Source organism: Dermochelys coriacea, chromosome 9, assembly GCF_009764565.3.
Source record: "Dermochelys coriacea isolate rDerCor1 chromosome 9, rDerCor1.pri.v4, whole genome shotgun sequence".
In the NCBI taxonomy this organism is placed as follows: Eukaryota; Metazoa; Chordata; order Testudines; family Dermochelyidae; genus Dermochelys; species Dermochelys coriacea.
The window spans coordinates 15,232,502-15,260,218 of record NC_050076.1 but is presented as its reverse complement, the minus strand read 5'-3'; the positions used below and the strand labels follow the sequence as shown (position 1 = coordinate 15,260,218).

At 40.6% G+C, this 27,717-nt stretch overlaps 1 protein-coding gene across 1 annotated transcript in view; it reads right to left on the bottom strand.

Annotated features, from left to right (window-relative positions):
• SPATA16 (spermatogenesis associated 16) overlaps positions 1-26,759 on the bottom strand; it is a 113,289-nt gene extending 86,530 nt beyond the window's left edge. Inside the window, exons 1-2 of the mRNA XM_038416418.2 lie at positions 26,145-26,759; positions 3,701-3,846 (exon numbers count right to left, since the gene is read on the bottom strand). Of these exons, the coding sequence (XP_038272346.1) occupies positions 3,701-3,846; positions 26,145-26,759 (761 nt within the window). The remainder of the gene's footprint in view (positions 1-3,700; positions 3,847-26,144) is intronic.
• Between the last annotated feature and the right edge of the window lie 958 nt (positions 26,760-27,717).

The following is a 27,717-nucleotide window of genomic DNA, read 5'->3' as shown; positions in this document are numbered from 1 at the left end:
ACAATCATAAGACAAAACAGTGCAGAGAACAAAACAACTTCTGTTGGCCTTTGTGTAGTTATCTGAGATGTGAGGATGAGGCCAAAGCTCCTTTTTGTTTCCTAACACTTGAACCACTCCAGCACTTGAGGAAAATTCCATTTACAAGAATTCCAACAACATATCTGCCCTGGAATTTCTCATTCTGTACTCCTGCAATCTTCCAGATTGATGAGAATTCCCAGGAACCAGCATCTCTGAGAAAATGTGTGTGCAGGGGGTGGGGAGGGCGTGCCTTCTTGAAAATACAAAGATACTGTGCTATTTTTCCCCACACACCAGCTGTGAAGCACATGGGGTCAGTGTAAATTAGTTTTCATGGGGGGGGAGGGGAAATAACAGCAAAGCTAGGCACAAATCCGAAGTCTCCTTGAAAAAGCAGAATTTCTGTCTCACTTTGCCAGATCCTCCACCTTGAATCACAGCGCATCTGCACCCTCTTCAATGTTAAAGGTGCACAGAGAAAACCAAATCATAATAGCTCCTCTTGGTTACATAGTCATGCATGCCATTGCACGGCCGCTTGTGTTTCCTCACATGACTGCAGCTTCCTGTATTTCTCTGTTGGGCCAGACTCTCTAAGCAAAAGGACAGACTCAATAGAGTAGACTGATGAGCTGAAACATTGTGTTCTGTTTCAAAACGGCTTTCAGTTGGAGCCAAAATAAATAAATAAATAAAATAAAAATCAACCTTGGAGATCAGGTTGAGCAACATAAGGCCTCAACACAATTCTGAGGTTCCAGTCAATTTCTTGACATAAAGTTTAGACCTTCACTGTCTTGCCATCTGGTGTAATTGAAAATTGCCTTCTGTAACAAAGGGGAAAAATCTAATTTCTCAGCAAGCCATATGGGGTTATTAGGATAATTAAACCCTGGTATATGCCATAATGCCTGGGCCAAGAGGACTGCAGGGAATGTAAACGTTGTATGATTCAGTATTTATTGGAGTACTGTATTTCTACCAGTTTAGACTGTGTGTTAGCTACCCAATGATTAGGCTAGTGGTCAAATAAGTTATTGTGGTAGCTGTTTGGCTAGGTCAACTCAGATGCATTTATTCACACTGGTGATGAATTAGGAGTGTTTCTAATAGCCTTTTATCACCGAGTGTGCATCTTTTATGTCAGCCTGCCAAATGGTCAAAATCCAATGGATGTCCTCTCCTCTCATGTTACCAACAGTGCAGAAAGGCAGCCTCAAGTCCTGAGAACAATAACCAGCTGATTTATTTCCAGTTGTATGGAAGAGACCATCGTTACCTCCGATACATGCTCAAAAACCAAGGATAATGGAAATGTCTCTCTTTCAGTCAGTTAGTGGAGAAGCTGTTCTCCGAACCAGCATACTCCTCTTAACCTAGACACTGGGGTTTGGTCAGCTGTAACATTGTGCAAGCTTCTTTTAAGCATATTATATATTTATTATATGACATGCTTGGAAGGAAGCGTCATAACTGACAAAACTCGTATATTTAGGGGCACGTCTACACTTAAAATGCTGCATCGGTGCAGCTGCACTGGTGTAGCACTTTAATGAAGACACTCGAACCTAACAGGAGAGAGCTCTCCTGTTGGTGTAGTTAATCCACCTCCCCAAGAGGCATTTGCTATGTTGGCAGGAGAAGCTCTCTTACTGACATATACAGGGGATTAAGGTCGCCATAACTACATCACTCCTGAGCAACACAGTGATACCAATATATGTCTGTAGTGTAGACCAGACCCTAGTTAAGAAGAGCATGCAGGAGCAGACATTTGAAGAACAGCTTTGCATCTTTGGCTCAGAGTGCAAGCATATGCACACAAAGACACATGAGGATTTTTAGTTAATAAGGCTTCTAAAGTGTATGCAGAAACTGTGAGATTTACATGAAATTAAATAAAGATAGTCTAGCAAATGCAAATAAATGCAGAAATGAATATTTTAATTTTGATTCATGATTACTACCTAACCATTGCAGCGCAGTGATGACATAAAAACTCAGTAGGAAGCAAAATTCTGCATGCACTGGATAACTGATGGCTAAGAGCTATTTATAGTATGCGTACTCAGAGTAATTTACTTATTTATTCTTTTTGAGAAATAGATATTGATTATGCTTCATTTTTGGTATTTATGTTAATAGTATCTCAGAATATTTTCATATTGGAGTACTGTCTGTATCTGCTCCTGCAGCTCCACAGTCTAACAAGCACAATGTGTAGATTTATTTCATAATCTGCATTATTAATTGAATTAAATTAAGGATTCAGTCATTATTGATTTGCATTTCTCCTTTATATTAACTAAAAGGAAAGCAAGTTAGAATGTTTGTTAAAATCGGATGCAAGAAAAAAAGGAACAGAAAACACCCCAACCTGACACCAGATCTTTTATTCCTTCAGTAACCCAGAGATCATAATCCAACTTCATTTACTCTGTCTGTGATCCGTATCTCCTGCTATGACTCCATATGGGCAGAGTTCCATGGAATACAGAAAGGCCCCACCATATGGCTGTGCAACAGGCACTGGGGTTCCCCAGCATGGAGCTCACTACAGAATCAGGGCCATATTTTGCAATCCTAGTATTTTTAAAACATGCAAAAGAAGGTTTGCCCATTCATTTTTACACATTTGTCAGCCTCCCATTTTACTATGGTGTGCATCTTGGGGATGGTGGTTAGAATGAGGCAGGGAGCTCCATTAACATGTTTCCAAAAGTAGGCAAATAAGCAAACTTTAGGTATTTTTCTTTGCACAATCTTTTAAGAAAGGTGGTGTGTCATTTACAGAGCAGAGTTGTTCGGGGGCATAAACACCTAGTGCCATAAATCACTGTAGATCTGCATGCAGAACTCCCCCTGACATCACTTGCCCTTTAATGAAGCATATTACTAGCTTAGCACCATGACAGGGATCATATTTTTATACTGATGAATTGCCCGTCACCAATTTCTCTAGTGTATTAGGCACAAACGTACCTTTCTTCTTAGATATAATCAAGTTGTCTCTTACGCAATAGTTTTCCTTCATTTACATTCACTTAAAACAATTGTAAGAAAAACCCAACTTGTGTTAACTATAGTATTTATTCAGATATACTTAATGATAATGAAAAGTGGTGGACTGGCAGGCCACAGAGTGAAATCCTTTGTTTACAGAACAGGTACAGGATGGAGAGTGGTAGTGTAAGCTTCTGCTAATGTGCCTGAACACTGATTGGAGAATCCAGGCAAAATCTTGACTCCAAAGAGTCAAAGGGAGCATTTGATTTTCATGCCTTTTTGATTTCTGGCTTTTCCGCCAAGACTGCAACTGTGGTGCTACTCTTTGAAATGTGGATAGTGACTGCAACCACCAAAGAACCATCTGATGGAAAGAACTGTAAGTCACCTCTGGCCTGACACTGAACTGATAACTAGTAGAAAGGGATTATATCTCATTTTCAATTATTTGAGCCTTCTAGCATCACTGTGCCTTAATAACCAAATTCCCAGCATTCCTCTTAGCCTATTCCAAGTGGGATTTTTTTTGAAGGTGAGTTATTGATTCCCCTTTTTTTGTCATAGGATTGGGTAATTAACTGCTGCAAATCCTTCCATTCCAAAATGTATACTTGTTTTTCTTTTCCCTGCTTCAAGCCCTAGTAACACATTAATCAATATTCATTTTTACCTGTGAGAATGATTCAGAGCCAGGTCAGGCTTCCTCATCCTTAGGTAGCAGGTTACAATCTTCGTTTCAATAAAACTGGCAATACTTGAAATATCCTCGGGGGATGCATCAAAGGGTTTCCCTAAAGCTGCACCTTTACTGCAGAGCTATCCAAGAAACAAAAACATTGTTTACTAATTTGCAATGTACTTCTGTTATGCAGAAATGCATTTGTTAGCTGATGAATGAATAAAGTTGACTTCTGAGTGAAACATACTCTGACTTTAAATATTCATATTAATATAATATAATAACAATCAATACACACTTTATCTATGAATTTAGTATAAAATATGCTGTCACCTTTCATTGTGCAATACTCCATAGAAGGGATATTCCAGACAACATATAATAAATTAAAAGCTAAACAAGCACTATTAGAAAAGATAACCATGTTTCCCCCATTCACAAAGTAAGAACCTGCTCCCAAGCTCATTGAATTCACTGGGAGTCTCTGGATCAGGCACCTAAGCAAGGGTAGTTTCAGAAAGCATTTATGAATGTCTACATACCAAAAGAAAGGAGATGTTAGACTACTAGGCTGTCTTAGTCAGTCTTACAGTCAAGAAATCCCAGGACATAATAGAAGGAAACCAAAGGGAAATAAGGAGGTAATTGTCTCTCCCGGTTCCCAAGTAATGGGCAGGATTATTTGCCTTAATGGAAAAGTCCCATAGAATATAATAGGGATGAAGCCAATAGTCTTGGTTTTATTCTATTACTCTAAAATTGTATAGAATTTAATAGTGAGTAATCTCCTATGCAGAATTCTGAAACACAAATATATTTCTCTATTCAATTATATGAGCTTTTTCAAAAGCCTATGAAAGGGAATCATTATATAATAAAGTTCTAAAGGACCTTTCTATAAGGACAGTGGTTAGGCTTTAGGACTGGGAATTGCAGTTCTTGGTTCTGCTTCCAGCACACTCACTTTTTGACCTTAGGCAATTCACTCATGGACACTCTGTGCTTCAATTTCCCTGTTTGTAAAATGGCGATAATGAGATGTACCTACCTATCTGGGGTCTGTAAGGATTAATTAATTAATATTTCCAAAGCACTTTGAGATCTTCAGGGAAAGCACAGAAGGATTATTGAACCAACAGAGATCAAGACGATGACTGTTCTTTGTGTGCTAAGGAAATCTCTCTATGCCTGATTCTGATCCCATGCTCAACTTGGATAGCACCTTCCTCAGCATATAGCCCCATTCATTTTAATGGGTTTATAAATGGATTAAAGTGCTATTCAACATTAATAAGGATGTTAGAATCTGGTCCTATGGGAGATGAGTCCAGCTGTGTTAAATAGATAGGCTGTGGTAACAGCAGAATCTGTTAATGAAAATCCAGAGTGCTAGATATGTGGTGACCATAAGACCAGTAAAATAACTTGTCAATAAGGTTCAACGGTCTCACATCTCACCAGACATGCAAATAGACTATGAAAAAGAGCTGCCATCCTCAGACGTGTTAGGAAAATCATGGTATAGTTCACCACAGAAAGTTACAGTCCTCAAGTTGAAATATACCTGCAATTGTATACTATACTTGAGGATACACAGATCATTTGGCTTACAGAGAAAGCTTCCTCTCAAGATTTCTCCTGCCCGTTACAAGAACAGCCAGGAATAGCAGAGTAGTGGGAATATATCACACTAACACTAACTTTCCCTTGTTAACAGTTAACCTCAATACCTACTTTGCAAGTAAAAATGTTTTATAAAGATCCTTATGCTTTTAGGGGATGAGGATAACCTGGTCTTCCTTTATGATCTGTTTCCTGCTATCCTGCTCCATCCCCCTTGCAGGTAATACATATTTTTCCATTGAGGGAACTTTTTTTGCCAACGGTTAAGATTTACAGCTGATATTTCATAACTCTTCGCCTGGCCTTGAAGCTCATACGTCTGCAGCCTATTGGAGATAAAGATAATCCATTTATCTTGTCATAACCTCCAGGAATCCTCAGACAAGGTCTCTAATGCTTTGGAACCTCAAGGCCAGCTAACTAACTAATTTGAGGGATCTAGATTTTCTGCCAGACTTGTTCATCCTTTAGCAGCTTATACACGGTGTATAAATGGTTCTTTTCTCTAAGGTTTCAGAGTAGCAGCCGTGTTAGTCTGTATTCGCAAAAAGAAAAGGAGTACTTGTGGCACCTTAGAGACTAACAAATTTATTTGAGCATAAGCTTTCGTGAGCTACAGCTCACTTCATCGGATGCATTCGGTGGAAAATACCAGTATTTTCCACCGAATGCATCCAATGAAGTGAGCTGTAGCTCACGAAAGCTTATGCTCAAATAAATTTGTTAGTCTCTAAGGTGCCACAAGTACTCCTTTTCTTTTCTGTAAGGTTGTTTGTAGAAGCATTAACATTTATAGTGAGTGTTCTACAGAATGAAGGAGTTTAAAATTGATTTCAGTGGAATTGCCCTAAAGAGCAAGAGCCTTATATGAGGGGTAGGCTTACAGAAAAAAGCATGAGAAGGGGAAGAGAAAGGAAAAACTAGCTTTCAAGGCCTATAATTTCTCATTCACTATCAAGATGTTGACTCCCGCCTATGGTCAGCCCATGATGCCAGATTCCATCGTCCACTTGTTATATTTTCAAAGAAGCACCATCGTGCTTTCTCCTAGGCTGCCCCACACGCTTGGGAGGAGTTCACCATAAATATCCACAAAACTAACTCATTATCCTCCCTCAGAATCCTTCTTCTCCATGATGCCTACAAAAACTTGACAATTAGGCTGCTGGTGTGCTGAGACCACAGACTATCCTATTGACCAATATTGTCTCATTGTTTCCTAGTATTGCCCAATCGGTCTGCATCCGTCTGTTGTCCCTTGTCCTATATTTAGATTGTAAGCAGGGATCATCATTCTGTTCTGTGGTTGTATAGCACCTAGCACAGTGGAGTTCTGGTCCCTGACTAGGGTTCCTAGGCACTACGGTAATACAAATAATAATAATAATAATATAGCTAAGATGGTAAGACTCAGCGTGACTGGGATGGGGAAGAGAAGAGTAAGATTTGAATCTGACCATTACTGAACTAGTGAATTCTGCTTGTTAACCACAAAGTTGCACTGAGTTTCCAGTTTCCAGCTATAGGCTGCTGCTGAGGTGTAGGTCTGCCTACCGGCTCGCTAAGGGCACATCTGCACCCGCAAGAGGAAACCTGTGGTAGCAAGTCTCAGAGCCTGTGTCTGAAGCCCACCATGCTCCCTAGGCTGGACCTCGGGATCTGGAGCTTAACCCTGAACATATACACAGTTATTGTTAAGGCTGTAGCATGAGTTCTGCAAGCCAGAGTCTGTAGGCACGTGCTCTTAGACTTACCCCTGCCAGTTTCTGCCTGCAGGATAGACATACCCTAAGACTGAATAGTGCTTAGCAAGGGTACTCAGACCCATGGGTAGAATTTAAGAACAAGAAGTTGGTTTGGATATAACTGCATTTCAAGCTCTCTGATGGGCTGGTACTAAACTGCCTTAGCTACAGAAAATGTAATAAACTCTCTATTTTATTTATATAGGAAAAATTATCAAGTTTACAAATCCTTGCCATGTAAATATCAGAAACAAAACAATCATTACAAAAGTTCGCTTTTGTTTACAGAGACAATCTACAGGAGTAAAGTCATCAGGTCCTTCTATTTAACAGGGTGTTACCATGACAATGGAATAACTTTCTAGTGTCACATAAAAAGGGAAATGGAAATTAGGATAAATTAGTTGACCATTCCTAACATGGGAACACTAAAATTAAATCACAAACACACTGTGGATCCAGTAGAAAAACAATGTCTTTAGAGAAAATAATTTAACAGAAGTGTAATTGTAATATGCCAGTCCTCTTGGCCAGAGCAGATCTCTTTAAGAGGATAGCTTTAGTGGTACCTATTGGGAATTGGGGACGAGTGGGCATAAGCCCACCCACAGCTAAAGACCCCCTTCCTTCAGTCTAAGGGGAAGAGCTACCGGACCCTGGTCCCAAGCAATTGTGGGGGGGGGGACAACAAATGATGGCTTTCGTGGTAGCTAAGCAACATCACTGCAACCAAGCTTTAAACTCTCGTGATGTTTTCATGAGTGATGGTATTTCAGAGGGTGCTGGAGCTCATCTGGCGATGATGCAAGAAACTCCACCCCCTCATGAAATTCAACCCTGCCAGAAGCTAACAGTCTCTCCCCTCTGCTCATCCTTCTCACAGGGGGAGGAGGGAACAAAGGGTACATCTATAGGCTGATAAAAGACTTGTAGCTTGGCTGTGGCTGGCCTGGGTCAGCTGACTCAGGCTCAAAGGGCTTGGGCTGCAGGGCTGAAAATTGCAGTGTAGATGTTTGGGGGAAGGCTGGACCATGGTCTCTGAGACCCGCCCCCGGGCAATTTTCAGCCCTGCAGCCCAAGCCCCGTGATCCCAAGTCAGCTGACCCAGGCTCGGAGACTCAGTTCCACAGGTTTTTAATTGCAGTGTAGATGTGCCCTAAGAGATCCAACAGCCCAGTGTGGCTCTGGTTCTTAATCCCTATTCCCTTCCTGTGAGAAATATGAGCAGGATGACACCTCTGCTCCTCCCTCTTACCTCTGCAGCATCTGATCTGGGCGGGGTAGTGGGTGTGAAGAGGCCTTGGAGGGGGGATAGGGGACCCACTGCAGCCCCTCAGGCCTGGGGGAGGGTGGTGAAGGGCCCTAGAAAAAGCAGAAGTGAGGCTGGGGCAACAGAACAGGAGGGGTGGAGGTTGAACTGACTGGGGCACTGGGGGACAGAGGATGGACAGCTCCTGCAGCAGAGGCCAAAAACACCTTGCCCAGTAGATTTGGGAGAGTGGACAACAGTGTGTGTGAGAGAAAGACGCACATGGGATGGGCGGGGGAGATGAAAAAAAATCAAAAGGCAGACTGAAAAAATGAAGTCTAATCTTTATGCAAAAAGGTTCTCATGATTTTTGGGGCCAATCTCATGATTTATGAGGGTCCAACTCTCGATTTTTGATTTCATGAGCTTGGCAATACAGAGTTAGGATTTCAGATTTGCCAAAGATATGCCTTTAAACTCTAAGATCTCACTGAAAATGATCTATAGGACCCCAAGAGAACACTAACCCACAAGCAAGTTCTGTCTCAGAAGAGTAACTTCTGTTTGGATCATGGTACACCGAGGCCTTGCCCACCTGAGTTCAGGTGGGACAGTTCTGGACTGCTTACTGTGCCCATTACTGTGATCAAGAACCTTAGGATGGAGGACTGGGCATATGTTGGTTTCTTCTCTGTCCATTCCCTCCCCGCCAAAATTTGTGACCAGCTAATATCTGTTTTAGATGCAATACTCAATTGTGTATAGAATGTGCTAAGCCACATGAACAGGCCAAGGCACCTCTTTAAATAACAAAGGCACGGTAAGCAAGTGTCTCCATAGTCTCATCTTATTTTGCACATACACACACTAGAAACAGGAAGGTTCATGTACCATCACTGACATTTAACACTTACAAGGCTACCATGGTCTTTAAAATTCATTTTATGTGATTGTTTTGAGACCAGCTCCATATTTTACAGACAACAGGGGTCATACAACCAAGCCTCCACTTAGTTGAGGGGTGATGAATATCTTCTCTTTCCCTTCTTGCCTCCGCTGGAAGAAGTTGTGGACTCTGCAACACCCATAAGCTTACAATTTTCTATTATCTTGCTACCAAGAAGAGTTATAAATCAGAGAATTCATCACTTGTAACTTTACTCCTGGTGCCGTATACATCTGCTGAAGTCTTTCTATGGGTAAGACACGCTATGTGTGGATAAAAGATTCAGAGAATTATGTTCACACATCAGTGAGTGTAAAGGTATCACAGGGGTTCTCAGTGATAATGCTTCTCAGCTGAATAGGTCATGCTGTGACCTCTGTTAAATTTATGGGATTGGAGAATTGAGGCTACTCCCTAGACTGCATGTTCTTAAAGGATAGTGAGAAGGAGGGAATCATTCCAGATCCAAACACTGAAATTCTTCAATTCAGTATCTTTCTCAAGGTTTCATTTTATTCCTGATTTGAAAAACCATGTTCAATGTTATAATCCTTCTAAAGTCTTTGAAGGGAGCATGAGCCTTGTCAAACTACTTTAAAAGAGACAAGGATTTGCCAGACAAGCTTTGACATAGACAAGAAGGATGGCTTTGTCATTAAGACACTGGGCTAAGACACAAGGTTTCAATTCCTACCTGTACCATATACTTGCCATATATCCTTAGCAGGAGATTTTTCAAAGATATAAATGACAATCTCTCCTTTAATCAGTTTGGTTCTCAGTTCCCCATTTGCAAAATGGGAGTAACAATACTTTGTCTGTCTTGTTTCTTTATGTAGTAAGTTCTTCAAGGCAGGGACTGTCTCCTAAGCATTTATATAGTGGCTAACACAATGGGATCCTGATCTTGATTTGGGTCTCTACATGCTACTGTAATGTCCCAAGTACAGTGTTGTAATTAGAATATTCTCTATTTTCAAAAGTAAAAGTCTATGCACAACAGAGTGGTTTGAATATTTGAAATGTTTAGAGTACCTGACATTAGTGAAATGAACAGTAAATTAAATAAGCTAATAGCTATTACCATCATTGTAAGGAAGACTTTTTTGTGTTAATACAAACAAGGCTGGAAGAAACTTGTGTTGGGTCATCCACCCCAACTCATTACAGCCAGCATGTGGCCTTTTGAAAACCATTCAAAAGATGGAAGAAGTCTTGGAAAGGTTCCTAGCTTTTGCATAAGTTGTTTTCCAGTTATGTTACAGAGCACAATTTGTTTTTAATGCTGAACTGGGAAATTTTGGGGTACTTTTTACAAAAGATTTTTGTGCCATTTGGGTCTGTGGAAATCTTTGTGTGTCTAGAATTTTTATAGGTGCTATAAAGTTGAAGAAAACAATTTAAACAGTTGAAGTTTTACAGCCGTTCTGGGATTAAAAAATAAAAAGCTGAAACATATCATTTTATGTCCTGCACATATGATAGACAGTATTTTTACTTTCAGAAGGTTTACTTTTAAACTGAGATAGTCTCAGATTACCTAAGAATACTTACCCAGGGTACACTGAAGGGAGAGTACTTTCAGCAATAGTGCTCAGTGTCTGAATAGCTGCAGAACAATACATACACATAATAAGAGACAGTGTGTGTGCCAAAGAGTTTACTATGTAAATGGAGAAGACAAAGGGTGGGAGAAAGGAAGTATCTCTATTTTAGAGCTGGGAAACAAAAAGAGATTAATTATATACTCTTCAGTGCAAAGACTGTCTCTTGCTGTATGTATTGGATGTATAGAGGCTAGCACATATTGACCGAGGCCCCTAGGTGCTACAGGAATAGAAATAAAAAGATTTGGCCAAGGTCACAGAAGAAGTTTGTGACAGGAAGAAATCAAACTCAGATCTCCTAAATCCTAATCCAATGCCTTAACCACAAGACTATCATCACTAAGTACTGTGTTCAAGAGTGCCATCAAAACAGTGGAGGTGTGCACACGGCAATGCTCTTCCAGCTGATTTAACTCTCCTGCTACACCGACATAATAAAACCACTAGTCCATGATTTTTAGTGTCCAGCAAGGTTATGAATTTAAGCTCCCAGACTCGTCTTTTGAAAGTGTTGTGCAGGTTTCCTTTGAGGATGAGAATTATTTCTTCTTAGTGTATGTGCAACATGCCTCAGGTGGCATGTGACCAGGATTCATCACTGAATTTGGTCCGCTGGTTGGAGAAGAGCTCTGTGTAAGCTCAAAACCTTGCCTTTCTCCCAAACAGAAGTTGGTCCAATAAAAGATATTACCGTACCCACCTTGTCTCTCTGATATCCTGGGACCAACAGGCCTACAACAACACCAAATTATACTACATGTCTATCAGCCAACAGTTCTAACACTGCAATTTCATCCCAGGAACTGCCTCTTAAGGAAGGCTACTTCCAGGAATAGCTTTCAAAACTTGGCAGCACCCACTGCTGTTTATGGCTGGACCACCACAATCTTCATATAAACTAGATTTCTTTTTCTAAATAAATAAATAAATACCGTCTCTTAAACCTATTAGTATATTCTGTTCAGCCTCACTTTCCAAGCAAAATGATAGGAAATCAGTATAATAAAGAACTAATTAACAGTGGCATAGTATACCCCGTAACAATCAGCGTGGATGAAAATAAAAAAAGAGGAAAGGATTGGCTCTTAGTGATATCATTGCTCAAAACCCAACTTTCCTTCTTCGGGTCAATATTATATCGATATTTTGGGTTATCGCTTCAGTCAACTGAGCAGGAATTCTGTGCAAAAATTCTGCCTTTGTTGTTAATGCTATATGTGTAAATAACTTTTTGAGCAATGAATTGAAAGGGTCATATCATTTTAATTCATTATTAATACTGTATGCAGCTGCCACACAAGAAGAGCTAAATTCACCAGGCTTTGCACAAGCTGTTCTGCCATGGATGTTTTGTATAGTGTATAGATGGAGATATGATTGTCTATTATTTAGATACTGCTGGCAGTGAGCTAGGTGCACCTGTGACATGCAAAACTCTGGAAGATTCTCTATTATACTTACAGCCCCTATTCAGGAAAGCATCACTATTCTGGAAGGGCCCTGAAGCACACTCGTAAGTGCTTTTCTCAGCCAGAGTGTAAAACAACTTTTAATGTGTCTCACTATGTGAATGGATTGGTTGCAGGATGGGCCTGAAAGTAAAAAATTCAAATCTAGCTCCAGATTTCTAGCTCCCCAAAATTTGAAGGTATGTGAATGTGGGTCTTTGGTTCAGCTTCCTATAAAGATGGGGGCCATTTGCAAAATTCAGATTTCAAATGCCCACAAAACACAGGGGATGCTTAGATCTCACATTTCAGTTTGTGTTCATTTCAAGTTGGTTGTTAAAAGACAGTGGTCATTTGCTACACTATATTACAGATATATATAAACTTGACATGAAGCATTCTCATCTCCAATAGCTAAGCATACAGTTCCTGCAGCAGTCCCACCCCTTAGTCATGTTCGTCTAGTCTCCTAATTTCAGTCCAAAGTACTACCCTACTTGTAACATGCAGCTGGTGCTGTCACCATAAATTATTTACATCAGAAGTGTTAATCAGGACACTAAGTTTTCAGAAAATGTCATCCATTTTACAGAAATGAATCCCCCAACATATTAACCTATGTGCACTACTATAAAACTGTGACCCTCATTAGGAATCATTATTTCACAATATGCTCCAGATGCGAATATTGCCAAGGTGAAAAGTGTGGTCAGGGAAGCAAAAACCCACAAGCTCTGCAATTAAACATATATTATTGAATCAATATACCATGATGGTTCCAGAGGAGCTATTGCGGTCCGAGCAGAACAATCAAATCTCATTTATAGAGCATCTTGTCTTGCAAATGTCTCATAGCACTTTCTGATCTATCATATCTAGTATCATATATCCACAGCGTGAGAGGTTAATGTTAGTCCAGATAAGGGACAGATTCACCCTACTAGTGCAAGGAAATGCAAATTTCTGCACCTATTCTCTGTTACTGCTGGCTACACCATTATCCTGTCAACCAGGCTTGTAACCAAGGAGTCCTCTTCAGCTTTTCTCTCTCCTCTCTTGATTCCTGCAGCCTCCTTTCTTCTCATCTCTGGATATGTAATCCCACACATTCAGTCCACCCAAATGCAGCCCCTCAATTTATGCTCCTTTCCTGTTAATCTGACCATTTTGCCTTCAGCCATCTCCCACTCTCACTACACCAATCCCCACCTTCTCTTCTTCAAATCTCACCCAAAGACACAATGGCATTTAACTCTACCACTATACACAAATGTTCACACATCTCAGTGCACCAAACCAAGTCCTAAGACAACATCGGTGAGAAACAGAAGTAATTGTTTCACTTGGATGGCCAACTCGCCAGAACTGGTGAAAAGCAACCATTTGCGGAAGTTATTTTCAAGCAGTATCAGCATATCAAGCTAAAGTTAGCTGCACAGCCAGCCTCCCTCACTTCCACAATTCCAGTAACATGTGTGGTGGGGTAAACTCCAAAGAGAGTCTTGCTCTGAATGCTGCAGTCAGCATGAGGTATTAGAAACCTGGCAATCTCACGTTCATTATCAACAAGCAAAACCAAAGCCCTTCCCAAAAGCATCCAGAACCCGATTACGCCCATCTACGCCTTTCATTGTCTGCTTCATGGGTATACAGTTTTTCAGTGCTTATATTCATCCTACTCCTGTTCAGCCTTTGAGAGTGTAAAATAACAAATGGGTCTGGTAAGAGCTGTCACTGTCTGCTGTCTGGGTGTGCTGGTGTGAATCTCTAAATGGAAATAAAGTACTTTAATAACACATTTTCTCCAAACTGTCTTCACAGATAAAGTTACCTTCCAATCAGTCCATGAACACTTACCAACTCAGAGTGCCCACTCCAGCCTGCATCTTCAGCTCTCTTCTCAGAGGAGTCTGTATAAGTGTGCAGCGATTTGATTTAAAGACTCTTCAGGTAAAAAATGTTTTCACATAACACCCCTACCATTACCACCACCTGCCTGTGCTATTTAATTTGTGCTGTTGATGTTTGCACTTTCTCCATACTTGCCCAGATAGTTCTCCCTACAAATTGAGCTGAATGTCACCATGTTTTCAATCAGTGTTGCTTCCAGTCATGAAATGCCACAGTCACAAATTAAACAATAATCCCCATGCCCTGTGTAATCCTATTATGCACCTTCCAGTCAGTAGCCACCAGCCCAGGTGCTCTAATTAATTGTCCCAGCATGTAAATTCCCAGACACTGGTGACGGGGAGTTTTTCTATGGAAGCACCTTGATTCTAGGAAGAAGCATGGACTCATGCTTGAGCCACTGAACTAAGCCAAAGCAGAGCTGGCTTCATCTCCTGGCTGTGTCAACGACTTCCTGTGTGAACCTGGGCAAGTCACTTAATCTCTCTCTTCACGTCCCCATCTCTAACTGTAGGGACAATTACGCTTCCCTGTCTCACAGGGATATAGTGAAGGTACTTGCCTTAGTATCTGTGAGGTGCTCGGATAATATATTGATAGGGCCATAAAAATACCTAACATAGTGCAAGGCTCACACTTAGACCCTGGCCTTTGTGCAATGGCTTACGCAGACAGCAACTCAGTCCTATAGAATTAGGTGGGGTTGGTGTTTTGGGGTTCCTTTCACATTATTGAGGTGATTGTGACTAATCTAGCAATTGCCTGCCAGTTCGTAATTGTTGGTGAATCACTACTAAGTGGTGTTTTTGAACATATCGAAAACACGCTCAGAAGTGGGTTGCATGGCTTATAAATGCAGGTAATAAAATATTAGTTACAATAAATTAGTCACACGCCATATCTGGGGCCTCCTTATTGTTGGATCCACCCACTGCATTTCTGTGCAATAATCAGGAAAGTTTAGACGTGGTTCCAGCCTACTAAGTCGGAAAGATGCTCCCCAGCATGCAAGATCTCTAAGCTGTCTATTCAAACACAACTACCTGCTATCGTATCATAAGCTTGGCATATGGTACTTCTCTGTCTGCCATTACTGTAGTATCTGAGCATCTCAGAATCTTTAATATATTCATCCTCACAACACTCCGGTGAGGCAGGGAAGTACTAGTACCTCTTTTTGATTTCCAGGAGGCCCAGAAACTTTAAGAGACTTGACCAAGGTCACACAGGAAGCTTGTGGCAACAAGGAATTGAACCTATATCTCTGGCTAGTACCCTAACCACTGGACCATCCTTCCTTTTCTGTATGATGCCTACTGAGGGTCCACTATATGCACCACATCTTAGTTTCTCACTGGTAGTGATACATTTACCCGTCAGTCATACAGGGCAGTGGGAGTTTCAGCTGTAAGTGACAGGTAAGGGTGATTTTTTGTACAATTATTATTTTGTTTATTAATGTTTCCAAGGAAATAGGAAAATATTTTGTGCTTTTGAATGCCTGACATCTCCAGGTAAATAATTTAATAGTATGTAAAGATGCCAATTAGAACTAATTATAAATTGACTGATCTGCTTTGGCCCTGAAATGATAGCAAAATATGTTCTGTCCCTTCTGTGATCGGGATTTTGCTTCTGTACAAGTCTAGTTGGGGAAGCACATTCTTTTATGGATTCACACAGAGCATTCTTTGAGGAAAAGCACTGTGTAAGCCAAAGAAGTAACATCAGCTCAAACAAGGAAGAGGGCAGAGTGAGATCCCTTGTGGACAAATAGTTGTGCAGATTTTAGCTCTACCATGGTGATAGGCACTCTTGAAATGCCTGAAAGACAGAAAGATTCAAATTCAGTGATGAAAAGGTGAGGGTATGCCCAAATGGATCATTATCACAGAATCCCACTTCATTCCACTAACCAGATTTGATCCATCTGTAAGTTTCACATCCCTGATCTAAAATCTTCTACAGCAATAAAAGACAATAAGTGGCGGTGAAAAAAAATCAATTTCTTGGCTTTGAGGCCAAAAATATGACTGTACTACAGGGAGAGAAAAACTGCTGATTATGAGGCCTTTCTTCAAGAAAGTTAAATTCAATGTATACATTTAAGGATCAGCTGTGTGAGTGGAGGATGAAAACTTTATGACTGGAGTGTAAGCTCAGCATCTTGATTCTAAGCACTATGAGGGCAAGAACTATCTTTGTCTCTGCAGTGCTTAGCACAGTGGGGCCTTGATCCTTGGATGGGGTTCCTACTGGCTGCCTTAATGATGATGATAATAAAATAACTTAAGGGTCTGATTCAGCTCTGAAAAGCAAAACAGTACAGAGGCTGAATTTCTAGCTTCAGCCCATGGGATTTTTCAATTCACAGGGGTCAGACTGTGGCTGGCTTGTTCAGGGGCACAATGAGGAGGGGTTGGGGGAAATAACATGGAGATGCCCTCTCTTCTCTTTCCTGCCTGTGCATGAATCGGCTACAATTGCAGTCCCCTGTGTACTCCCTGGGACACAGGACATGCCAAAAGGCACAGGAAGGAACATGGAAAAGGCAGTAAATGGCTGCCCCCTATCCCTCCAGAGCAGCTAGAAAAAGTTTACTGTCTGAGGAAAAGAATATATCCAATATATCTCCAAGCATGGTGCAGTGGCTGCATGCCCTAAGAGCTCTAGCAGACACTGTGCTCAATGCCTCCCAAAGTGTCCACTGCAGCAGAGAGGCTCTACATTGTCTCCATGAGAGTCAGATGTGCCTAGCAGGCACTATCTGACCACGCTATTTCAGTTTAACCTTCTATATTGTGTAGGTGTTGCAGCTGCTTAGGAAATACTCATCTTTGCTTCCTGCCTCATTTTGCATAGAAGGTATGTAATAAGCCACATGATGGAAAGCGATGTTGGATCTTATTGCCTAATTGTAATTATGTCCATTGTACCCTACAACCTTAATTTTCTCTCCCCAAATGTCTGGCCTTCAAGGATGGTGTTGTCGAGAAGGTAGAAAGGGTGTCCCTGCCAACCACTTGTTTCACAAGGCAACAGCAAGTCACAGAGAGGGTTAATCTAAAATCAGAAAGTTCACTTAAAAAAAAAAGACACTAATGGTTGTTTCAGTGTCATAGATGCAGAGCCCATAATGGCCATCTGTGGAATATGGAAATATTCCAGCTCATGAAAAGACCACTATAGCACTCCTGTGAATTAATCACACTTTATTTGAGGTCTTCACCTCACTCGTGGGATGAATTTCATATCCCAGAGACACACGCTTCTCTGGATATTGTCTGTACTGTTTCAGAGTAGCAGCTGTGTTAGTCTGTATTCGCAAAAAGAAAAGGAGGACTTGTGGCACCTTAGAGACTAACAAATTTATTTGAGCATAAGCTTTCATACAGTAGGGAGGTATAAATAAATCAATTTGTTAGTCTCTAAGGTGCCACAAGTAGTCCTCATTGTTTTTACAAAAAACTAATTTCCCCTTGCTAAAAACTCACACCTTTGTGTCAACTGTGTGAAATGGGCCACCTTGTTTACATTGGCCTCATTAACACTACAAAAGTGACTTCCACTCCTTCTCGTCAACTGTTGAGAATTGCCTACTTCTAACTTAAATTGAATTGGCTCCTTAGCACTGAACCCCAACTTGGTAAGGCAACTCCCATCTTTTCATATGCTGTGTATTTATACCTCCCTACTGTATGTTTCACTCCATACATCTGATGAAGTGGGTTTTAGCCCACGAAAGTTTATGCCCAAATAAATTTGTTGGTTTCTAAAGTGCCACAAGGACTCCTCATTGTTTTTGCTGATACAGACTAATACGGCTACCACTCTAAAAACTTCAGTGAATTTACAGCACTTTCCTCTCCACATACTATATTGTCAAGATACAGGGACTAGTGCCCCAATTTCTTCAGGTGTTCTCCTAGTGGCAGAAACCACTTAATTCTTAAGCTCCATTGATGAGAGTTCTCCAAGGAAGCATTATTTTGTCCTACCCCAGATCAAGTGTAATGCAGCAAAAAATCCTTTCTGATTATTTTAATGGCTGATAAATAGTACAGAAATGGTGAAAAGCAACTTATTCTTCTCTTGATAACAGCACTTTTATTACATCTGTGGTAATCAATAGCATACTGTCTTATATACAAGAGTCTCTGAATGAGACAAGAAATTCAATTTTCCTCCTCTCCTAATATTTTTCCTTGATTGATGAAATGTGACATCTTAGATTTTCAAAATCAACATTTACATGTGCAAATATATTATCAGGTTAGAACATAGGACATTCTCTGAGAAATACCAGGATAGTGCAGGCACGTCTAAAACAGGGACAGAAGAGTGTTGATGCTGTACAAACAAATAGGTAGGTGTGCAAAGGATATTTTAAACAAAATAACTGCTATTATTGTTATTTATTGTTTGTGTTATGGTAGCACTTGACTCCAATGGAACTGCTCATGCACTTAAAGCTTTGCGTATACTTTTTCTGGATTGGTGCCTCAGATGCAAAATAAACAAATGTCAGGATAAAACAATAATTTATTTCCTTAAATCTGAATAGTATCTGTGATTGTTTCAAAGTTGGAGAATCACTTGAGATGCCAAGTGTCTTACTTACAATTGCTTTGGGAATCATAAGTTTGAATTTCCTGGCCCATGTGCATGAAAACTCTTAACCATAATATTCATTAACTTATCAGCAATCAAGTGTAAAACTATAATTAGGTGAGCCAAAAAAGAATGGGAAGAGTAATGAGCAAAAGACACAAAAACTAACAGCATTTTTTTAAAAGTACATCAGAAGCAGGAAGCCTGGTAAATAATCAGTGGGGCCATGGGACAATCGAGGTGCTAAAGCAGCACTCAAGGAAGCAAGGCCATTGCAGAGAAGCTAAATGAATTCTTTACATTCTTCACTACAGAGGATATGAGGGAGATTCCCACACTTGAGTCAGTTTTTTAGATGACAAATCTGAGGAAGTGTCCCGGATTCAGGTGTCAATAGAGGTGAGGTCTATTAGGTCAATAGTGGTTTTGGAACAAATTGATGAATTAAATAGTAATAAGTCACTGGGACCAGATGGTATTCACCAAGAGTTCTGAAGGAACTCAAATATGAAATTGCAGACCTACTAATTGTGGTATATAACCTATCGCTTAAATCAGCTTCTGTACCAGATGACTGGAGGATAGCTAATGTGACATCCATTTTTTAAAAAAGGCTCCAGATACGATTCTGGCAATTACAGACCAGTAAGTCTACCTTCAGTACGAGGCAAACTGGTTGAAATTATAGTGAAGAACAGAATTACCAGACACATAGATGAACACAATTTGTTGTGGAAGAGTCCACATGGCTTTTGTAAAGGGAAATCATGCCTCACAACTCTATTAGAATTTTTTAAGTGGGGGGGGGTCAACAAACTTGTGAACAAGGGCGATAAGTGGATATAGTGTACTTGGACTTTCAGAAAGCTTTTGACAAGGTCCCTCATGAAAGGCTCTTAATCAAAGTAAGCTGTCATGGGATAAGAGGGAAGGTCCTCTCATGGATTGGTAACTGGTTAAAAGACAGGAAACAAACGGTAGGAATGTATGGTCAGTTTTCAGAATGGAGAGAGGTAAGTAGTGGAGTCCCCCAGGGGTCTGTACTGGGATCAGTGCTGTTCAACATATTGACAAATGATCTGGAAAAAGGGGTAAACAGTGATATGGCAAATTTATAGATGATACAAACTTATGCAAGATAGTTAAGTCCAACAAAGATTGCCAGGAGTTACAAGGGATCTTGCATGACTGGGTGCCTGAGCAAAAAATGGCAGATGGAATTCAAAGGGCAACAAAAATGATTAGGGGTATGGAACAGCTTACATCTGAGGAGAGATTATTAGGACTGGGACTTTTCAGATTGTAAAAGAGACGACTAAGGGGAGATATGACAAGGGTCTATAAAATAATGGAGAAAGTAAATAAGGAAGTGTAATTTATTCCTTCTCATAACACAAGAACTAGGGGTCACCAAATGAAATTAATAGGCAGCAGGTTTAAAACAAACAAAAGGAAGTATTTCTTCACACAACACACAGTCAACCTGTAGAACTCCTTGCCAGAGGATGTTGTTAGGCCAAGATTAAAACAGGGTTCAGAAAAGAAATGGATAAGTTCATGGAGGATAGGTCCATCAATAGCTATTAGCCAGGATGGGCAGGGATGCAAAATCATGCTCTGAAATGTCCCTAGTCTCTGTTGCCAGAAGCTGGGAATGGGCAACATGAATCAGTTGATGATTACCTGTTCTGTTCATTCCTTCTGAAGCACCTGGCATTGGCCACTGTTGGAAGACAGGATACAGGGTTAGATGAACCATTGGTCTGACCCAGTATGGCCATTCTTGACCCAGAATGGCCATTCTTATGTAATGTTGATAAATACAAAGTAATGCACATTGGAAAACATAATCTGAACTATACATACAAAATGAGATAGCTAATTTAGACCCTATTGCCACTCAATAAAGAGATCTTGGAGTCTGTAACTGGGTGCGACTCTCCACTCCAGCACCTCCTCATGGCCGATACGGGCCAGTGTGCCTACTCTGGTGGTGCTCCACCTGTCACTTCTGCTCCTGGACCCAGGTCCCTCCAAGGACCACCGTGTCCTCTTCAGAGACACAGCCCTCTGGCTATGGCACACACTGTGCTCCCCCTCTGGGGCCGTCTCTGCAATCCCTGTCCAACCACTTCTCTCAATGGCGACTGCAGTCTGTCTTGCCACTTCCCCAGTGGCGAGCAGGGGCGGAGACCCTGTAGAAGGTCGTTGCTTGCTGCACCCTCTCCAACTCCTCGGTAGATTTCCCTGGGCCACTTCCCTGTGGTCCCAGCACCCTCTTTGCCCTCACCTCAGGGCCTCAGCCTGCAGATCCCTGCAGCCCACCAGGAGCTGCCTTTATCTGCCCGAGTCTCTGCCTGCACCCTGTATCCAGGGTGCTTGCTGCCTTCAGCCTGCAAGGCAACCAGTCCATCTCCCTCTTCAAGCTCTAGGGAGTGACTGAAGCTGCTCTGCCCTGCCGGGCCCTAATTGGCGGCTCCCCTCAGCCCTTCTCTGATTGGCTGCCTCCTGCGCAGCCTCCCTCAGCTCTATTAACTCCTTAGAGCCCAGTGTGGGGCAGGTGGCCCATCACATAGTCAATGTGGATAGTTATCTGAAAACATCCACTCAATGTGCAGCAGCAGTCAAAAAAGCTAACATAATGTTAGGACCCATTATGAAAAGTATAGATTATAAGATAGTAAATATTATAATTCCATCACATAAATCCGTGGTATACCCACACCTTAAATATTGCATGTAGTTCTTGTAACCCCATCTCAAAAAAGACATTAGAAATGGAAAAGGTACAGAGAACGACAACAAAAATGACTAAGGGTATGAAACAGTTTCCATATGATTAAAAAGATTGGGACCATTCAGCTTGGAAAAGAGACAGTTAAGGGGGGATATGATAGAGGTCTCTAAAATCATGAATGGTGTGGAGAAAGTAAATAAGAAAGTGTTATTTAGTCCTTCCAACAGGAAGCAGGGCTCAACCAATTAAATTAATAGGAAACAGGTTTAAAACAAACAAAAAGAAGTACTTTTCTTCACACAACCCACAGTCAACTTGTGAAACTCATTGCCAAAGGATGTTATGAAGACCAAAACTATAATGGGGTTCAAAAAAGAATTATGTAAGTTTATGGAGGTTAGGTCTCTCAATAGCTACTAACCAAGACCATCAGGGATGTAACCCCATGCTTTTGGTGTCCCTGTGCCTCTGACTGCCAGATGCTAGGACTGGACAACAGGGAATAGATCATGTGATAATAGCCCTGTTTTGTTCATTTCCTCAGAAGCATCTGGCATTGGTCACTGTTGAAGACAGGATACTGGGCTAGATGCACCATTGGTCTGACCCAGTATGGCTATTCTGATACACTTATATTTTTGCACATAATTATAAAGCATGAAGAAATTTTGTGGACATTTCCAGGAAAAAATGTGTTAAACAACTACAACTTCCAATTACCTTGATTTGCTCAATAAAGTGCCTAAAATAAGGGCCTAAATATCAGTCCTCTGAGATTGGTCCTTAGCAACTGGAAAGGTAGGCCAGATGTCAATAAGTATCACCCGCAAAATAATTTGCTTTTTTAATGACTTCTATGTAGAATTAACATTTTCCTGTCCTCCTTCATGAAGCCATAATAGAAATCTATGTACTTTTTGATAGAAAAGGCTGAGGGAACTGAGATTATTTAGTCTGCAGAAGAGAAGAATTAGGGGGGAATTTGATAGCTGCTTTCAACTACCTGAAAGGGGGTTCCAAAGAGGATGGATCTAGACTGTTCTCAGTGGTACCAGATGACAGAACAAGGAGTAATGGTCTCAAGTTGCAGTGGGGGAGTTTAGGTTGGATATTAGGAAACACTTTTTCACTAGGGGGGTGGTGAAGCACTGGAATGGGTTATCTAGAGAGGTAGTGGAAACTCCTTCCTTTGAGATTTTTAAGGTCAGGCTTGACAAAGCCCTGGCTGGGATGATTTAGTTGGGGATTGGTCCTGCTTTGAGCAGGGGGTTGGACTAGATGACCTCCTGAGGTCCCTTCCAACCCTGATATTCTATGATTCTGAAAGATCATGGCCAAGATAATGGCTCAGTGAAGTTAAGGAGTATGCTGTGGAGGGGTAGTGGGTGCTGTATGCTTGGCACTTTTAAAAATCAGGCCACTTGTTTAAGAGTCTAAATATGACTTAGGAGCCTAACATCAGGCTAGGCAAGACTTCTAGCTGACAAATTCTTAATAGCCCTTTATGGGTGAGATTTTGCATCACTTATTGGAAAAAAAAAGCAAGATTAACTTGGGCTGTTGCCTTATCTCTGAGGATAGCGGCCATCACTCAAGCTTTATAGGGCAACTATATGAACTTCTGGAGACACTACTTTCAAAATGCTATAATATCACTTCTCTTGATGCAGCCTTTGGCTGCAGCATGATACAAGTGTAACAGGCTAATCACTAATGATTAAGAGAGACTGATGCCATCATTAAGGTTGATTCTGCACACAAGCAAACAGTTTATCATAGCCTGTTCCCAGCAATTGTAATCCAATTTCTGTTATCTTTCATTGTTTAAAAGAGAGAGAGCAAGAGCAAGAGAGAGAGAGACTGTACATCATCTGATAAAGATGTAAAAAACCTGGTGCTTTTTTGCAATTATGTCGGTTTTATAGCAGCATTATGGAAACACGACAGGGAAACTAAAATCTGATTATGTCTAATTCCTTGCCCATTATGTGATTATTATGAACCATGACTTCTCCTGGCACAGTTTGAATTACACGGTTATAATACAAGGGATTTCCAATATATTTAACTGAGACTGGCAGCACCAAAGAAATCTGGGCATAACTTTGCAATGCTGTGGCTTCCTAAAGATTTTACAGTTTTTCTCTTGATTGCGGGGAGGGGTAGCTCAGTGGTTTGAGCATTGGCCTGCTAAATCCAGGGTTGTGAGTTCAATCTCTGAAGGGGCCATTTAGGGATCTGGGGCAAAAATTGGGGATTGGTCCTGCTTTGAGCAGGGGGTTGGACTAGATGATCTCCTGACATCCCTTCTAACCCTGATATTCTATGATTCTCTTCCAATAAAATTCACTGTATTCATATTAAAGCCCTGAGAATTCCTCTTTTATTCCATTCATCTAGGAAGTTATTACAGCATTGGTGAAACTATGGTACCTCACTCACAAACTTGGCCAAGATTTTCAAAAGTGACAAGGGATTTGGGGAATTTTAATTTTGGGAGCCTTATTTTCAGAAAGTGCAGAGCATCCACCCTCTGAAGATTAGATTCTTTTAAGGTGCTTGGGCCACTAGGAATAGTCACTCAAAATCATCTCTCAGTTTTGAAAATCTTAGCCAAGATCTTACTTCTTTTGTGTCTGGAATAGCTGAGATTTTGCAATTGTCACTGAATCTGAAATCTGGTCTCTTAGGTGGCTGAGAAAAATTGAGTTATATCCACAGAGGACTGCTGTCTAGCAGATTGATCCCTGATAATTAGGAGGAAAAGGACCACACATAGCAGCCAGGGGTTACCTCCACATAGAGTGCTCTAAGGAATGTAATAGCAAAACACAACTTCACACAAAGTCAGTCTTTCCTACAAAGCACTTTACAGCCTGTCTAATCCCAGCAGAAGATAAGTGACTGGAGGAATGGGATAGAAATCGTCAAATTAAAAGTAATAAATAACTAAACACTACTGCTGCCTGGCCACTGAAAGAGCTATTTACAGGCATATCTGCTGGAAGGGGAAAACAACTGGGCAGGATCCTTTCCTTTTATGGGACAAGTGACATCACAAAAATGTTGCTTTACTCCTGTCTCCATCTACTGGAAGGCACACCCCTACCCATTGTCCTGGATGGTATAAGGGAACATAGAATTATTTTCTTCTCACTCACTGTGGTCCATCAGCCCTCAGTTGTCTGTCTGTACATGTTTCTATTTGCAACAAATGGCAGTGAATCATCTAATATCACAATGGGATACATGAAAGTAATTTAGATGAACATGAGAATTTTAGTATACAGTAAATGGGAGCATAAGAGATGGGTGATTTCAGATAATTCAGGTTCACTTTGCTTCTGTAGTTCTGATCCAGTTACAGTGAATATGGAATATGAATCAAACTATCTTTTTTTTCAGATATGCATCCAAAGATTTGATTTTTCATTAAAAATACGATGATGCATTTTTAACTAATAAGATGCAAATGCATCAAGGGAAAAAGCAGAGAATGATAATTGGTTTATTTACTTCTGATGTCATATTTCCCCACAAGAAGGACATAACAGTTAGAACTGGGTGAATTTTTTCAGCTAAAACTTTACATGCAGATTGGGGGCAACTGAAACATTTCACAGATTTGTGTCAAATTCACTGAATTGTTTTGTTTGAAAAACAAAGAAAAAATTCCCTCCTCCCTCCCCCTCAAATCAAAACATTTTGTGCTGACATTCTCAAAAGAAAGTGTTTTGATTCTTAACGACTTTTTGTTTTGAATTTTGCTTCAATTTTAAGTTAAAAAAGTCAAAAATGAAAAAAGTGTTTAATTTGACCCATAATTATTTTTTAATTTGGTTTGGCCACTGAATCAAAATAACTATTGTTCACATAGCTCTAATAATAATAATAAGCCTAACACAGATCTGTTCATAAGGCAACAGGAAAAAGTTGGGGTTAAAGATGGATAGTAAGAACAAGGAGAAACATCAATCTTAGGTACTAATAGGATCCCTATTACTGCAGTATCCGAGTACCTTACAAGCTTTCATGTGTTTATCCTCACAAATACCACTATGAAGAATGGAAGTACTATTATCCCCATTGTAGAGATGTGGAATGGAAGCACAGAGAGAGAGAATGACTTGCTCAAGGCCACATTGTGGCAAAGTAGGGACTTGAACTCAAGTCTTCAGAGTGGCTCAGGCCCTAACCACTAATCCATCCTTGCTCTCTGTAGGATACAGAAGTATGATAGAGGAACAATGCATTTATCCTAGCAGTTGAATTTTTCTCCTCATACAGTATATTACAGTACATTAGGGTTCAGTTAACACCACAAATCACTTGAGCTTTGTTGTGTTTATTATAATGCCTCACAAACCCCAGGATTTATGTATATCCCTTCGTTTGCAGATTTGGCCTGAAATCACATCTCAGGATTCTGATGAAACCATAAACACACTTGAGTTTTGTGACCACTGCTCATTATGATGTTGTCAGAACCACTCAGTGCAATCATAGGCTTGCACTTCATAGTTTTCTACCATTAATCTATACTACTTTAATCCCATACCTCAAGTGCTGTTCTGAACTGCCCTGCTGCTACTGCATACTTCTTTTGTCTATAGCAAGTGCTGGCATCTTTTAAGGCTACATGAAGCCATTTGTCAATCTGTGGCAGAAAGCTGAAATTAGGTGCACTCACAGTGTCTACTATTTCAACATCTCGACACGTTGATTGTGTGCTGGTAGACGCCATGGACGCAACGAACTCATATGTAATATCCTCCTCATCAATGTAGACCAACTTTAATTCCACATCCATTAGACTTTTCAGAGGAATATGAGGCCGAGGCATTGTGGCTAACTGATTATCAAGCTCTAACATTCTTGCGTCTTTTTTCACAGCTGGCTTTTCTTCACTTTCTAATTTCCGTTTAAATCCTGCTCTGTCTAAATCATTACTTTGTTTTTCCTTGCCATTCTTTGCCATTCTTATTCTCTCCATTACATTTTCTACTGCTGTTTCCCCAGGTTTTTTTTTCACCTCTTGCAGTGCTTCTGGAATATCATTCAGTTTATTGGCTGCTACGATTGGCTCCCTACTAGCGTTTGCTTTTAGGGAGGTTTCATTTTGGCACCTCTTGTTTATGATGTTCCCAAAACCTGTGTTGCTTGCTGACTCCATGACTCATTGAAGAAAGCAGAATGTCCTATGAGAAAATGTGGAAAGGTTTATAATTCTAAACTGCTGCAAAGTAAACAATGCAAGTAAGTGTTTTATTCAGCACATCTACTACTGACACCATTACCAGTCAACATTCACCAGCAGTTAGCACATAGCTTATCATAGACTGCATAGTTATTCTGTGCAAATGGCAGTAAAATAGGGTATCAGATACTGTTTGGTAGCTTTCAGAGTAGCAGCCGTGTTAGTCTGTATTCGCAAAAAGAAAAGCAGTACTTGTGGCACCTTAGAGACTAACAAATTTATAAGAGCATAAGCTTTCGTGAGCTACAGCTCACTTCATCGGATGCATTTGGTGGAAAAAACAGAGGAGAGATTTATATACACACACAGAGAGAACATGAAACAATGGGTTTATCATACACACTGTAAGGAGAGTGATCACTTAAGATAAGCCATCACCAGCAGCAGGGGGGGAAAGGAGGAAAACCTTTCATGGTGACAAGCAAGGTAGGCTAATTCCAGCAGTTAACAAGAATATCAGAGGAACAGTGGGGGTTGGGGTGGGGGGGAGAAATAACATGGGGAAATAGTTTTACTTTGTGTAATGATTCATCCATTCCCAGTCTCTATTCAAGCCTAAGTCAATTGTATCCAGTTTGCAAATTAATTCCAATTCAGCAGTCTCTCGTTGGAGTCTGTTTTTGAAGCTTTTTTGTTGAAGGATAGCCACTCTTAGGTCTGTAATCGAGTGACCAGAGAGATTGAAATGTTCTCCAACTGGTTTTTGAATGTTATAATTCTTGACGTCTGATTTGTGTCCATTCATTCTTTTACATAGAGACTGTCCAGTTTGACCAATGTAGATGGCAGAGGGGCATTGCTGGCACATGATGGCATATATCACATTGGTATAGTCACTCACAATGGATGAGTCATTACACAAAGTAAAACTATT